The following is a 14300-nucleotide window of genomic DNA, read 5'->3' on the forward strand; positions in this document are numbered from 1 at the left end:
AGATGATCCGTAATCTGATATAGTACATAAAAGCTGAAATAAATCTGTCTCTTAGCTATTATTTTGAAATGACCTCTTATGGAAATCAAGTAGACATCCTAATTGACTTGCCAAAAGAAATGTATGATAACATGAAATGTGCGGAGTGGTGAAACACTGAGTTTGAATATCTTTAGCCTAGGTGTATGTAAACTTTTAGCCTCAACTGTATATTGTATTAAGCATCGTAGGCCTACTGCTAGGATGTTTTAAGTTAGCTGCATGTGGATTGAGTCATTGTGTCTGAAGGTCTCGGGTTCATAAAAATCTCAAAATTTCATACACACAAAATGTTTCTTATGATTTTATTTCAGTTATGCAATGCAAACATAAACACAATCTCTCAGTTCTGTATATATGCATTTCAACATAAATTAAGCCACAGTGGAAGAGGCTGAACATATCGAAACCAACCATAACTTCAAACTGAAAGTAGTAGCCTTCATATAAAAAGTTAAAACAGAAGAAGAAAACAGCCAAAAACTCAATTGGTAATGTATATTTTCTAAAATAATAAGTGCTTGGGATTCTGTCCATTCTATAAACAGTAATAGGAAAAGATGAACCTATATTGGCTTGTAATGACTGGCTAATACAGTAACATCAGTAATTTGAAAAGGCTAGGTATACTATCTTTATACACAGTAAATGATTAAAAACAACTTGTGTAATCAATTTCTCTGAAAACACTGCCAGCACTTTTGATCATACATCCATGTCATACAAATATAAAATGGCATCAGGTGCTCTGCAACCTGCTGTAGCTTCCACACATTATTCTTATAAAAAGATAAATCTCAACTTAGAAAAATAAATTAAGGCGATATGACTAAAGTTACAGAGTGATAAAGTGCGATCAACTTGGTTCATGTTTACACATGTGCAGTACGTTTACAAAATCCTTACGTTTTTAAGATGAACCATTTTGCTCAATGTACATTTTGGACAATGATGCAGCCATGGATTTGGCAAGTTCCTCGTCCCGTCTTCTTTGCACCTGCGACTGCCGGCACCAGTTCTCATACTCAGGATTCGGCAAACATCTGTCGAATAAAACGTCGTAGTGGCCGTTGCTAAGCCAACTCAACCAGATACTTGTCTTTGAAGTGTCCTCTTCGCCCAAGTAATGCACCATGGTAGAGACTGTTGGACTTTCCAAGCTTCCCCCGGTAGTTAGGTGGATGTTTATATTCAGCATCTGACTCATGGCCAGCAATTCAGGGTAGCCAGCCCAGGCGCCGTCCTGTGCAGCGTTGATAAGAAACTCCCCAACGTCGCCTTCGATAATGGGGTTGAACTCGTCCAGGTGGTCTGCGATATGGTGCACTGTCTGTTCGCGTAACTCTTTGTGCATAGCTTGGTTGCCATACACAGCTTTAGACACCGCCCTGTACAAGCAATTGCCATCGGGAATTATGTGAAACCTGTACTTACTTCTCTCTTGGAGATACTTGTTCTGTTTTTCCACTTCGGCTAAATAATGTGTCACTCTTACGTTTATTTCTGTTCTGTTTTCCGCAGCACTTTGGGAGGTCTTCTGCAAACTGTACAGGCTAGGAGCAGCTGCTTCTTGTGACTGGCAATTGTCTTCGAAGCTATTTTGAGGTTCCTGTTGCTCATTTCTGTAGTTTCTAGAATCAGTGACTTTGGGAGAATCTTGTACTATGTGGTTCACCTTAACTTCCATTATCTCTGGAGTATTTCTACAGTCGCTTGAGTAAGAGTCTTTCTGACACAGCTCACTTTCTGATCCCATCACATCGTATTTCCTGTAACATTTCCCGTCAGATTTCCTGTCAGTGTTTATCAAGTTGTTTTCCAAAACTTTCTGATATTCATCGAATACATCAACCCCACTCTTCATTCGATCCATTAAATCTTCTATCAGCCCCGCGTCTGAGTTGAAGGAATTCTCCCCATCACGGACCGGGCAAGGAGGTCCTTGGAAATAGGTTACAGAAGGAACCCATTTGTCTCTGGATTCCTTTACGATGTGAATTGGAACGGACCTTTCCACTCCACTGGGTCGCGTAACGATGATCTCGGCAGTGGATGTATAGCACGTCGGCTTTGTAGAGACAGCTTCATAACACGAAAGGGCAGGCATGTTTGTAGCAGACGTCCTGCTTATTGAGCCCTCGATGCGCGCGGTAGAACTTGGACTGTCGGTCCTGTTTACCAAGGAGATGTTAGTTGCTGTAGTCCCGGGCAAGTTATCGTTCACACACGCGATGGAAATCGAAACTTTACGCGAAGATCCCGGGTAATGTGTCAACACACTACTGTACAGCTGCATCTTCAAGGACCACCCTTTATATAAAACTCCAGTGTCCCGAGTAACACAAGGGGATGATAACAGTGGTTAAAAATAGCCTATCCAATGCCATCTACAAACGTCTCTTGCCGTAAAGTATGTTTCCACAGATCCGAGCGTAATTCCCGTTGTCACACACATGCTCCAACTTTAGCCATCTTGCGTCAGCGATGAGCTCTCCTAATTATAGAGCTGAACGATGTAATCGGACCCTGCAACCATCAGATCCAGTTATAACGGTGGGGACCCCGGCGCCTATCCTGATTGACGAAGGTGCGGAGGTATGCAAATTATTCTTGGGAACTAGACCTCGATATCACAAAAAAATTCAGTTTTTAGGAATGGTTGAGTTCCGCAAAGACGCAGAGAATGTAAAGGCGTTTGAAAACGAAAAAGACAAACTAACCTTACTGGTGTGCAAGAGTAAGGAAGTCCCGCCTTTCAAACGATTTTATTGGCTTCATAATTCTGTTTTAGTTAGTTAATTTAAATTTGTTGGAAGATTTTTCACTCGCACACATACGTTTGAATGGCCTGCTTTTCCATTCAGATTTGATAGTGATGTATTAGGACCAAATACCATTTTAACGATACACTAGGTTATAAAGTTATTCTTATAATTTATGTTGCAGAAATAGTTTGTGCCTGTAGCTGCATTTTCGAAACCGTAGCAGTGCATTCAAGCAGTGAATGCGCAGCTGAAACCAGAGTAGAAAACAAGAGGAAACGTGCACTTTCTGGCAATTTATTTCAGTCAAATTACAATTCCAACTCTCCACAAATTTAAGATTAGTCAACCAAGGGGAAGTGCATGCCCTTTGCGAATGTACTTCAACCCGTATGATTTACAAACATAGGAACACTGTAGTCACTATACTGAGGTGGATTTTGAAGAATCATGTTCTTTTAGTAGGCTTCAAACTGAAATGGAAACACGTGTTTTTACTTTTAACTGTGTGGAGCAACAATTATTTGCTTTTTCTTTTACCTGGAACTCTGTTATTCCTAATTTAAAAGGGTCGCTGAGTCGCTGGGCTTTGAATTCTCAGCTTACTAATGGTATGCTTTCCCCCGGAGCTTCAGATGTCACGCAGGAATGAATGACTCACTGAGGATTTGAATCATGTCCCTGGTGTGGTGATTCAGTCTGAATTGCTTTTAACTTATGTAAAAAGACAAGTTCTCATCCTGACTTCAGCTGCTGCTTCCAGTCACTGTTTTCATAGAAAACATTATATTTATTATTAATTGTTGAATAGTTAAATTAATAATGCCGTTTTTCTAGGAAAAGATTTAGCTTGTGCCAAATAAATATTGAATGGCCTGCACCTTCACGAAGGTAGATATTTATTTGGATTCAGAAAATGTGCTTCCACTGAGGGGGGAAAACACATTTCAAAGGCTGAATATGTGTTTTATGGACTTAACTGCTTCTTGGGCAATATATTATTTCAGAGTGCCAATACATGTTGTTATCACATGATAAAATATCCTTGACTGTAAAATGTAACAACGCTGCCAAGAATTATTTTACTTAATTAAACAAGGATATCAGATGTAACCATTTGCATAGTGTAATCAGAGTTTTTATCACTTTTTAAAAATAAAATACAGGGATAATATGATGTATAAATGGTAATCATGTTTATCTAAGAATCATACTCCCTGGGATTAATATCATATTACATTTTCAAAACACTGGATGCAATGATGTGGGCAACATGAGGACTTGAGTCCTTCATACATATGGCCCAAAAATAGAATGTTGTGGGGAAGTGACATCACTTGATGTATGGCTCATGCTTCCACCAGAGGGACACTGAAGCTGCAAGCTTTAAATAGGCATTACACACCAAACAGAAATACTATCAACATGTTCCCCTGCCCCAACCAGCTGACATTTGTCACCGTCAACTGAACTCAGACTTTAAACTGCAGTGAATGTGCATTTCATCTTAGCAGAGATTGAGTTGTTGAATAATGCCCAAACACTTTCTATACTGGAATGTTTATGATATGCTTCCATTGTACCTTTCCAGTCATACCCTACATTCTAAAATAGCAAAAACTGCCATTCAAACATGCTAACCTCACAATAATCTAAATAGAAATGTAAGTCAATACAATATATTTTAAATTAGTTTAAGTAAAAAAACTCCCTGGCACATTTGAATATAAGTATAATATTGAATATACAGTATATACCAGAGATCAGTTTAAGCAGCAGAGTGAATAAAAAATGAACAGGTCATGGATTAGTTCAGTCACCTCTTCTAGAAATGAAAACAGTATCTTACCCAGCTGAGGCATGTATTGTTAATGCAGTGATATGTCCTACAGGTGAGACTGGACCCTGACGCTTCCATTGCCAGCTATCTCTGTGAGTCTGTAGGGTGGGGCAGTACATTATTGTCCATAGTGACAACTGGGAGGGATGGCTTCAGCTAGCAAAGTATCATCAGTCGTTCATCAGCACCACTCAGCTGGCAGGCCCCGCTGATCAATATCAGTCCCTCTGGCCGTTCAGGTGGCTCTGTGATCTGCCTCTGCTTGCTGTGCCAGAAACTGCAGCAGTCTGCAATTACAACAGTAAAAGACAGGTGACTGGGCTGACTGCATGTATTTTGGAGGGGAGGTGCGCTAGCAGGTTCCCCACTGAATTGTTGGAGGGAGCCGCAGCAATGGGACTGCCTTCATGTATGTGTGGGCATCCTAATTTTGGGAGAAAAAATTGGGAATTAAAAACATAATATCTGTAAAATACATCCATAAATGATGATGTCAGGTTAGTTTCTTTATGAGAATCCTTTTGAATATTGAGGTTTGAATATCAAAATAGTTTCTCAGTTGTATAACTTATCACTTAATTACCTGACTTGAAAGTATAATTGAATAAATACTTTCTGACATCTTATCAACATCAATAAGGGCAGGGCTTGCCAACCCTGATCCTGGAGATCTCCCATCAATCCTGTAGGTTTTCACTCCAACCCTAACTAAGCGCACCTCATTGCTAGAGATCTCATTGAGCTGCTAATTAGTCAGAATCAGGTGTGCCAAATTAGGGTTGAAATGAAAACCTACAGGATGATATACCTCCAGGGACAGGGTTAGGCAGCCCTGACTAAGGGAATACAAAACAGATTCTCTGTGGGGAATCTGTAGCTCTAATGACCCCTGGTGGATGCATGGTACATGCTCTTTTATGAGCCTTCAAAACTAACAGGGCTATTCAACTTCAACAGGTTGTGTTGGTCTGGGGGTCAACTGCCGTCCACCAGCATTCTTGGTTTCTTCATCATTGAAAAAAAAATCTTATTTGCAGGGATCTAAAAATGTGACGTTGTCCTAGTTGGTGTTAAAATAGTGTTAGCATACCTCCCATTAGTGATATAAATAATACATATTACATAAAATATGCAACAGATGCAAATTTAAAAAAAGACACCTAGTTTGTTTACACACATGTACAGTACCTATTATTAATATGTTCAGTGTTCTATAGATAGAGCTTGGAAAATATTTTGCCCACATTTTGCTCCAAGAATCTGGCAACACACACACACACACACACCCACACACACAGTGCCCTGTAGGATTGTTCACACCCTTGACAGATGAACAAAGAGGGCTGCATAAAATAAACAATACAGGTAATAAGATATATATTATGAACTGAAAAAAATGGAAATTATTTTATTTTATGTAAATATAATTTCTCAGAAAACAAAGGTAATATTTTTCCCAAATGTATTCATACCTGTTGTCAGTACTTGTGCCCCCTCCCTTTGCAAGGATAACACACTGGAGTGACAGTGCTTGCCAATGCCAAGTGTACATTAAAAATTGCATGCAGTTTAAATAGTGTGATACATATGTGTTTCACCTCTTTGAAAACCCAAATAAATAATATGTGCAAGAAAGTCCATTTTTTGCCATGTTCACTGTTTTATGAACTCTGTGCAAGAGGGATGAAGGGTGAAGTGGGCTTCAGAGCTGAGTAAGTTATTTAGGCCTCTTGTTTTCTAAAGGTTTTAATTCTCAATGTAAGGAAGCACTGAGGAGTATGTGGATAGGTGTGAAATGCTTACCAGGACCTTTTTGTTCCTGCACCAGACAGTTGGGAAGAATGCATGTTAATTAATCCAGAACGGTGTCATACCATCACTTTGACATTGTACTTAAACAACAAGTAGTTTTCCTCACTACTGAGGGCAATGTACAATGGATAAAACTCCAGTAATCAATACATAAATAAATTCGGAACGATGGGCACATAGTCAGAGGTAAAACGAGTTGGCAGCGGAGTTGTGGTTAAACCGCCGGCAGCAGGTCTGAGCAAGACACTACCCTAATGCATGAGGAAGTAAAGCCTTGATAAAAGCTATGTAATGAGTCATTTAATTACATTACAACACATAAATCCAATGTTATATGTTATAGCAATTAGCTTGATGAAAAAATGTTTATGTGGCTGCTCCAATGTCAATCGGATTGGTGAAGGAATGACCTTCACTGATGAGAGTGAGGCATGTCATGCATTGTTTTAAAAAGCACATATAAATATATGACCAGAGAGACCAGAACCCAAATAATTGTGCATATGTGCATCAAGACAGACAAGTAACAGCAGTACTTGGAGTAGTAAGGTAAGAAAAACAATGATGAAGACACAATTATTGTATCAAAGGAAAAGTAGTCAAAAGTACAACAGACTGCAGGCTATGAAAATGCTGTTGTGTATTTCACCAGGAGAGGGCAGCAATTAATTAGCGTTACTAGTTCTTTCTGTTCTGTTGGGGGGGGGGGGGGGGTTATTCGGAATTGATACGTGAATTCCCCCTCTGCCAAAAGAGAACTGTGAAATTCCAATAAATACCAATCATTCTCACATTTTCTCAGCATTATCACAGTTTCAGATCGATTTAATGTAATGAAAAAATAAACCTCGTGCTTCAGAGTTCGAACAAAAAAGTCCCATATGCAAAAAGGTGCTGACTGCATATTTGAACCTCTAAATGCAGTCTCACAGTCTTTGACAGCGTTTTCATCAAGTACAACAAACCTACCACGAGATGGAGCAACAGACACCTGATACATGACGTGAATCATGAGGAAAAAAGACTGCTATTATTTCAGTAGTAGCGTCACGTCATAAAAACAATACACTGCATACGCTAATGCTGTCATTGAACAGTTGCTGCCCAAGGCGAACTGAATACGGAAGTAGGTTACATCCAGTTATTTGATGAAAATTGAAGTATTGCAATATATTCCAATATTCTGTCACTGAACACAAAATAAAATTCTGATAGAAATAATAAATTATCTGAAAATCCCTTTATGATGTGTTTTAGTTTAATCCCACATTTGTGTGCATTTGTCCAACCTTCCGGTTGGGAATTAGTGCTAAGGCAACACATCACATAAGCATCATCCTCGCATGAAAGGAACAGTGCCGTGCCCTATATATGCTACTGTACAAACGCAACGCCGCACTTTACACGCTTGACCTCAAATCAAAAGCGCGAAGTGAGTCTTGTAATTACCATTTCCGGCCATCAGAGAGCAGTTCTGCACGTATCATACTCAAGTACAGCATTGCAGGTGTTTCGTGTTTCACGTCAGTTAAAGATATCGTCTGTGTGGGCCGGGGGAGGGGGGTACACTTCTTCAAAAATTTAGAAATAGCTTTGGAGTTTCTATAACGCACCAAGTCCATACAGTCATATAGAAAGTAATACAGAGAACTTAGTATGTATGGGTATGCAAACGATGGTCATCAAGCAGTGGTGCAATACAGCAGTATCATGTGCACTGTAAAATAAGCAAGAAAAACAAAAAACAAGTATCCAAATGAATAAATACATATAATCAGTCCCCAACATAACATTACGAATTTCATGACGAGAACAGCCGAGGCTATATCACCCACCCAACATCGTAATATTGCCTATAGTCTAGCTCTCCAGGGTAGGCTACCTGTCAACGAAAAGAGTATCAGACATTTTTTCAGTACATTCTTTCAAATTAAAATCACCGATTTTTGTGTTTCTTTAAAACACAAAAATAATCATTCGTACATGAACAAGCCGACAATCTAGCTATATTAAACAAATAACTAATTTAAACAATAATACTGCACTGCCCGTAAACAATTACACCAGCGCAATTGACATTAAATCAGCCAATAAAAATATAAAAAATTCACACGGAACTACGACACAAGGTTAGCCTTCAGTTTCCACACTGTACCGTGGTCAAAATAATTTTTCATCTTGGTGAATCCAGCATGCTGATGTCACAGATTTTTCCTCTTCCTCTAAGTGGGTGGATCTTAGAGCGTTGAGTCACGCAGCTGTCAACGATAGCTGTCACCCACATTCATGATCAAACACACATTGAGCGAGACTAGCTTAGCCAAGGCAAACAGGAGATCTCAGGTACCTCGACAATGTGTTACGTCTCAAACAAATGAACACGCCGAAGAGCAGCTTTACATCCTGTGAAATTTGTGGGGAAAACGTGTATACGGTTTGGATTTTACGCGTGGTTTGACTGGAAAAGGAAGAACCTGTGGTCTGGAATAAATCGTAAAACCTGCGCCCATTGTAGCTAACGTGAAAAGGGAATTTTCGACCAAGATGAAGACAAAAAAAGGTACGTGTAACGGATATATATACTTGAATATCACGACTTAAAGCTGTAACTCTGGTTGGCGTTCACTGAAAATGTATTGGGAAAACCATAGTTGCTAGGTTATGTATCTTCGAAAATGCTTTTCACAATGTTCGTGGCGTGTGTGCCATTTTATGCGCCAGACAAAACATGTTTTTTTTCCATGTGCTGGCGGGCTGTCAAAATGTTTGGTTTCCTTGTTCGTCCTCTTTTGAGCCGTCGTGAATTTAAACGTGGGGTACAATACAATGTCTTGTTTGTCTATACAATTTAAATTACCATGCTTTTTTGTTTTTGGTGTTTGGATTGACTTAGTAAATCTCACATGTTAAACTTATCAGAAATGGTAGTGTTACACGAACAACCTAGTTTTGTAAATGCCGTGCAATTTAACTTTAGATCAACAGACCAGCTTTGTTTACAGCAAAGTGTTTAGTAACTCTAAACCGCTTTATTTTTTTCAGTATTCATGTAATGAAGGTAGTTAGCATTGAGTTACCTCTCCATTTTGACATGCCATTGTTTGCTACTATAGTTTCCACATGGAAATGGCCTTCTATTAATAATTTGTATTAGTTAACAATTATATGGAGAAAAATAAAGAAAACATTTGGAGGTTAACAGATGCGATCTTGTTCGGGAGTGTGAAACAGCGGAACGTTAAAACCTGACCTCCTTTGTGAAGTTACTGTTTGCTTGGCTTCCTCCCCGAGGCAGCGTTTCGCATTCTTAGACCTCGTGTTACACTGCACACAAAAGAACTTGTTCCTCACACTTTACTTAAACTTTATTTTGTTGTAAAAAATTATCAGAAATAACTTTGCATCCTACGTGTAGTGTTTGTGAGTACACTTGAAGAAAGAAAATCATGTTTTGACGTTTTAAAGAAGAAAGGACGCCGATTGAATGGGTCGAATACCGAGATTCTTTTGTTTAGTCTCGAGACGCTGATTTGCAACAGGTCTTGGAAGTCGTGGACTCCCCCCCCCCCTCCTCCTCCTTATATAGGCCCACTTAATTAATGTACTTTTACTCGGTGTAATGGGCTATATCCACATAAACTGTAATTATGCATTAGAGATACACAGCGCATCGCTCTAGAATATGTAGTTTGAATCGTAATTTTCAAAATCCCATCCAAATAACAGTTACGAATTCTAGAATTCTTTGTTCTACAAGTACGTATTTCCACATTGTTAGTTGACACAAATCGAGGCATCCGTTGTTTCTGAAAGCACGAATGAGTTGTCAATAAAATGGCGAACATTGTTTTAAATCGGCTTTACTTTTGGCTTTGATCTTATTCGAAAATAAGTCTCCTTTGCAACTGAATGTGTCACGCGTGGCTTGGATTGTAACCGTTTTATTACTGCCGTTAGTTTGTTTCGGTTTTACCCGTTACTTCGTAGGCTATTCCGAAACAATGAAACCAAATCGGTCAATTCTTGTAACTAGTTTGTCTATTATATAACTTCTGTTAGGAGTTAATATATGTCGTTTATGACGTCATAGGAGTTTCACTTTGTACACAGTCATTGCATTTTAGACCTTGTAACGTTCTGACGTTTCTAATTACTTGTATCACTTGATTATTTAGTCTCTTAAAGCTGTGGTTTGGGGGAACAGAATTGGACATTTGAAGCTTGATTGATGATAACGATGCTATGCAGACACTCACAATGTCCTACAATATCCATATTTTGCTCCCCAAGTAACATTTGGGGAATAGTGTGTGGTCAGCTCTACAAACACTTTGTGGAAATAAAATACATTCAGCAATGTTTGAATTATGAAAGTGTGTTATTTGACCCTGTTAAGGCCTATAATATTTCCAAAAATAATCCATTAGAGCTGCTCCTGGCCCCTGTCATAACTTCCTGAGTGGTTCCATTTGCCAAAAAGGAAGGTGTGTGCTGTATTTGTTGGGGCAGGTTTAAATTCTGACACATGCAAATGTTTATGCTGTCCCCGTGTCTCCTCCCCACACACCACATGCAGGCCCGGCCTGTCTGTGTGTGTTTGACACGCCAGCTGCCGGATGATAGCAGCTGTCGGGAATGGGGCTGGACCTGACTCCTTCTTTTCCCCCTCTTTACGTGCACAGGCATGGCTGTGCTGTCGGGCAGCGAGTCAGAGGAGGAGGACTGCATGGACGCCCCCCTGGACCTGTCCTCCAGCGGGGGGAACGGGAAGAGGAAGAGACGGGGGAACCTTCCCAAAGAGTCGGTGCAGATTCTGAGAGACTGGCTGTACGAGCACCGCTACAACGCCTACCCTTCCGAGCAGGAGAAGGCCCTGCTCTCCAAACAGACGCATCTCTCCACACTACAGGTGTGATTGATGGTTATTCTGCGCAGCTAATCCAACTGCGCTCCTGACTACTTTGGCAAAATGTTTGTGCAAGTCCCGCAGCGTCCTCAGTGCTGAGGTGATATTTTGTCTAGCTGTGGTTACCTGCAGACTGGAGCAGTAATGTATGATTTGTGTTTCATAATGATTTGGTTTGATGGTGTGAATCTTGAAATTACCTAAAGGGGTATATTCAAACATTTCTATGCCTGCGGATTATCAGAGGATCTTGACATATAAAGGGTGTGATAGTTAACTCGGATGACATAAAGCTGCAGTTAAAGATTAATAGGAACATCACTCACTATGAAATACCCAGCAGTGTTCACACAGGAATTTCCCCACTTTAAGAACAACATGGTGAACAAGATCTTTGCATTTTAAGAAAACACACATTTTATGAGCTCTCTTCTCCCCTCCAATAACATGCATTAGAATAAGATTACCCTGTTATTATTGCTGATAATGCTAAATGAGGCACACATGGGGGTATTGTGCTTTACAGTTAGCACATGATATCACATCAGTTTTCCATCCTCTTTTAATATGAACTCAGTCACTGTAGAAATGCACTTGGAGTGACTAGGGCTGTGTAAATGATTGTGAGGTGGCTTTATGTGGAAGTGAAACTGAGGAAATGAGGCATATCAGCAGCAATGTCCTTATGAAAATGACTCTCCAAAAAGTAAAAGTGGTCCCCCGTTAAAAAATTGTCTGACCAAGATCCTAACTTGTGTCCTTTTTTTTCAAACGTAGGTTTGTAACTGGTTCATCAACGCCCGTCGGAGGCTGCTGCCGGAGATGTTACGGAAAGACGGCAAAGACCCAAACCAGTTCACCATTTCGCGAAGGGGGAGCAAGGTGGGCGAGGGCGACGCCCCGTCCCCCAAACCCGCGGCAACCCCGGAGTCCTACGACAGGAGGGCCGTCCACCCGTCCAGCTTTGAGCCCGGCGCCCCCGCTAAGAACCCGTCGCCCGAAACGCCCTCCCAGGGGGCCGTGCTGCCCCGGCCGTCCGTCATCTGTCACACCACCATCACGGCCTCGCAGGGCAGCCCCCTGCAGTGCTGCCCCTCCGTCCTGGCGGACAAAGCCACAGACCTACATTCCACGGGGGCCGCCAGCCTTTTCAGGTGCCACGGGGAGGCGGCCACGGAAGGTAACTCCAGCCCCCAGGGCGGGCTGTTCAACACTCCCCCCCCAACCCCGCCTGACCTCACGCAGGACTTCAGCGGCTTCCAGCTGTTGGTGGATGTGGCACTGAAGAGAGCGGCCGAGATGGAACTGCAGGCCAAACAACTTGTGTCTTAAAAACAAGCAAGCAAGCAAGCAAACAAGCAAAAAAAGAGAGAAAGTCTCAATGGGTTCTCGTTTTCTAGATGGACTCCCAGCTCTATTGACTGACCATGTTTAAGAGAGAAAGAGAGAGAGAGAGAGAAGAATAAGTCTTATCATTTCTATTTTTTGGTAGATGAATCAAATCGATGATGAGGATTTTGTAAAAAAAGAAAAAAGAAAAGAAAATTGCATTGTGGTGCCTTGGACGTCTTTTTTTTGTATTTCATATATATAAATGTATAGCTATGTATCTTTTTGCACACACAGGACCAAAAAAAACAGAAAGAAAACAAAGTAAGAGACAAAGCTGCCTGTCTTAAGACTTTTTTTGAGTGGAAGCAGAAAGCCTTTGTTGGTGAGGCTGGCTCTTGTTTCACCTGAAATCCAGCTCCTTAATGGGACTCATTCACTGTCAGTTGTTTTATCTTTACAGATCAATTTGCAATCTTTCTGCCTTGTTCATTTGCACAGTAGGGCAGGAAAAAGGGGCATCTCAGTGTCTTACAACTTACTTTCGTCATCTACCATGAGCTTAATCACTACTGTAGTCACTTGTATTTCGTGTTAAAAGTATAGGGTTTTTTTGTTTGTTTTGCTTTTGTTTGTCATGTTAAACGAAACAAACATCTTTGTTCAATACTTCATTCCTTTTTTTTCCTCCCGGGGGCATTTTGAGAAGACTTATGTAGCAATTTCACACTTAGTCTGAGCCTTTACACTGCGTAGCAATGGCCAATGAATGTGCCAGGTGAGACCCCCAGTACCCGTCCGTGCCTTGCATTGCACTGGCTGTGTGGTACCTGTACTGTAAACTGGAAAAATAACACTAAGTCAGTTGGCTGGAATAAGTTTTTTTTTTTTTTTTTCATATCACCACTGAATAAATGAGAAAATCAAATAAATGGTAAAAAGACCCTGTGTGTAAACTAATGTGACAAAAATGCCCAATGATGTGATTTCATATTTTCATACTGTGCAATGTTTTGTGGCAATTTTGGGTCACATGATATTCAAATAAAGTTTTGTTTTCTACAAAATATTTGGGGGGTTTTGGTGTGAAACTGATGCACATATCCTCTCACATCTGTACCACTTTTAAATCTGCAATAACAATTCTGTATTCCATAAAATCAAGGTGTCCATATAAATAAAGCAGTGACTAAAACTCCTTGCTTAGTGAACACAAAGGGAGTGCAGGTTGCTAAATTATTCTCAAGACAGGTCTTCCAGCTCTGGGGGACATTTCCTAAAGCGAGATTACAGAGTTAGCTGGATAACTGCTGGGTAAAACCTGGAACAGCTCTTTACTTCAGTCCATGCTCCAGATTTGGGAGAGTTCCAGGTTTTCTTCAGCGCAGTTATCCAGCTAATTTAGTAATCCTGCTTCATGTAACAAGGCCCTGTTCTGGAGGTTATCCATTGTTGCCTAACGGTTTTACAGAATTCCCTCTGACCGAGGCCGGTGTGTGGGAGCACGTCACGGGGAGTCTGCTTCATCGTCCCCGGACTCTGCAGCGCTGGAACTTTAAAGGTATGAGACAAAACGCACATTCAGCAACGGGGCATGTTGCGACAGGGAAGA

General features: G+C 40.7%; 2 protein-coding genes across 2 annotated transcripts; one reads left to right on the plus strand and one right to left on the minus strand.

The window, feature by feature from the left end:
• Positions 1-330: 330 nt before the first annotated feature.
• On the minus strand, positions 331-2760 carry LOC135253480 (OTU domain-containing protein 1). Its single transcript, XM_064332806.1, has one exon. It carries the CDS (start codon positions 2333-2335, stop codon positions 950-952), a length of 1386 nt encoding a protein of 461 aa, XP_064188876.1. The 5' UTR covers positions 2336-2760; the 3' UTR covers positions 331-949.
• A 5939-nt stretch (positions 2761-8699) lies between these two features.
• Positions 8700-13755, plus strand: tgif1 (TGFB-induced factor homeobox 1). Its single transcript, XM_064332814.1, has 3 exons — positions 8700-9013; positions 11136-11362; positions 12137-13755. Exons 1-3 carry the CDS (start codon positions 8998-9000, stop codon positions 12689-12691), a joined length of 798 nt encoding a protein of 265 aa, XP_064188884.1. The 5' UTR covers positions 8700-8997; the 3' UTR covers positions 12692-13755.
• Positions 13756-14300: the final 545 nt, after the last annotated feature.

This window comes from Anguilla rostrata, chromosome 4 (genome assembly GCF_018555375.3).
Source record: "Anguilla rostrata isolate EN2019 chromosome 4, ASM1855537v3, whole genome shotgun sequence".
Classification (NCBI taxonomy): domain Eukaryota; kingdom Metazoa; phylum Chordata; class Actinopteri; order Anguilliformes; family Anguillidae; genus Anguilla; species Anguilla rostrata.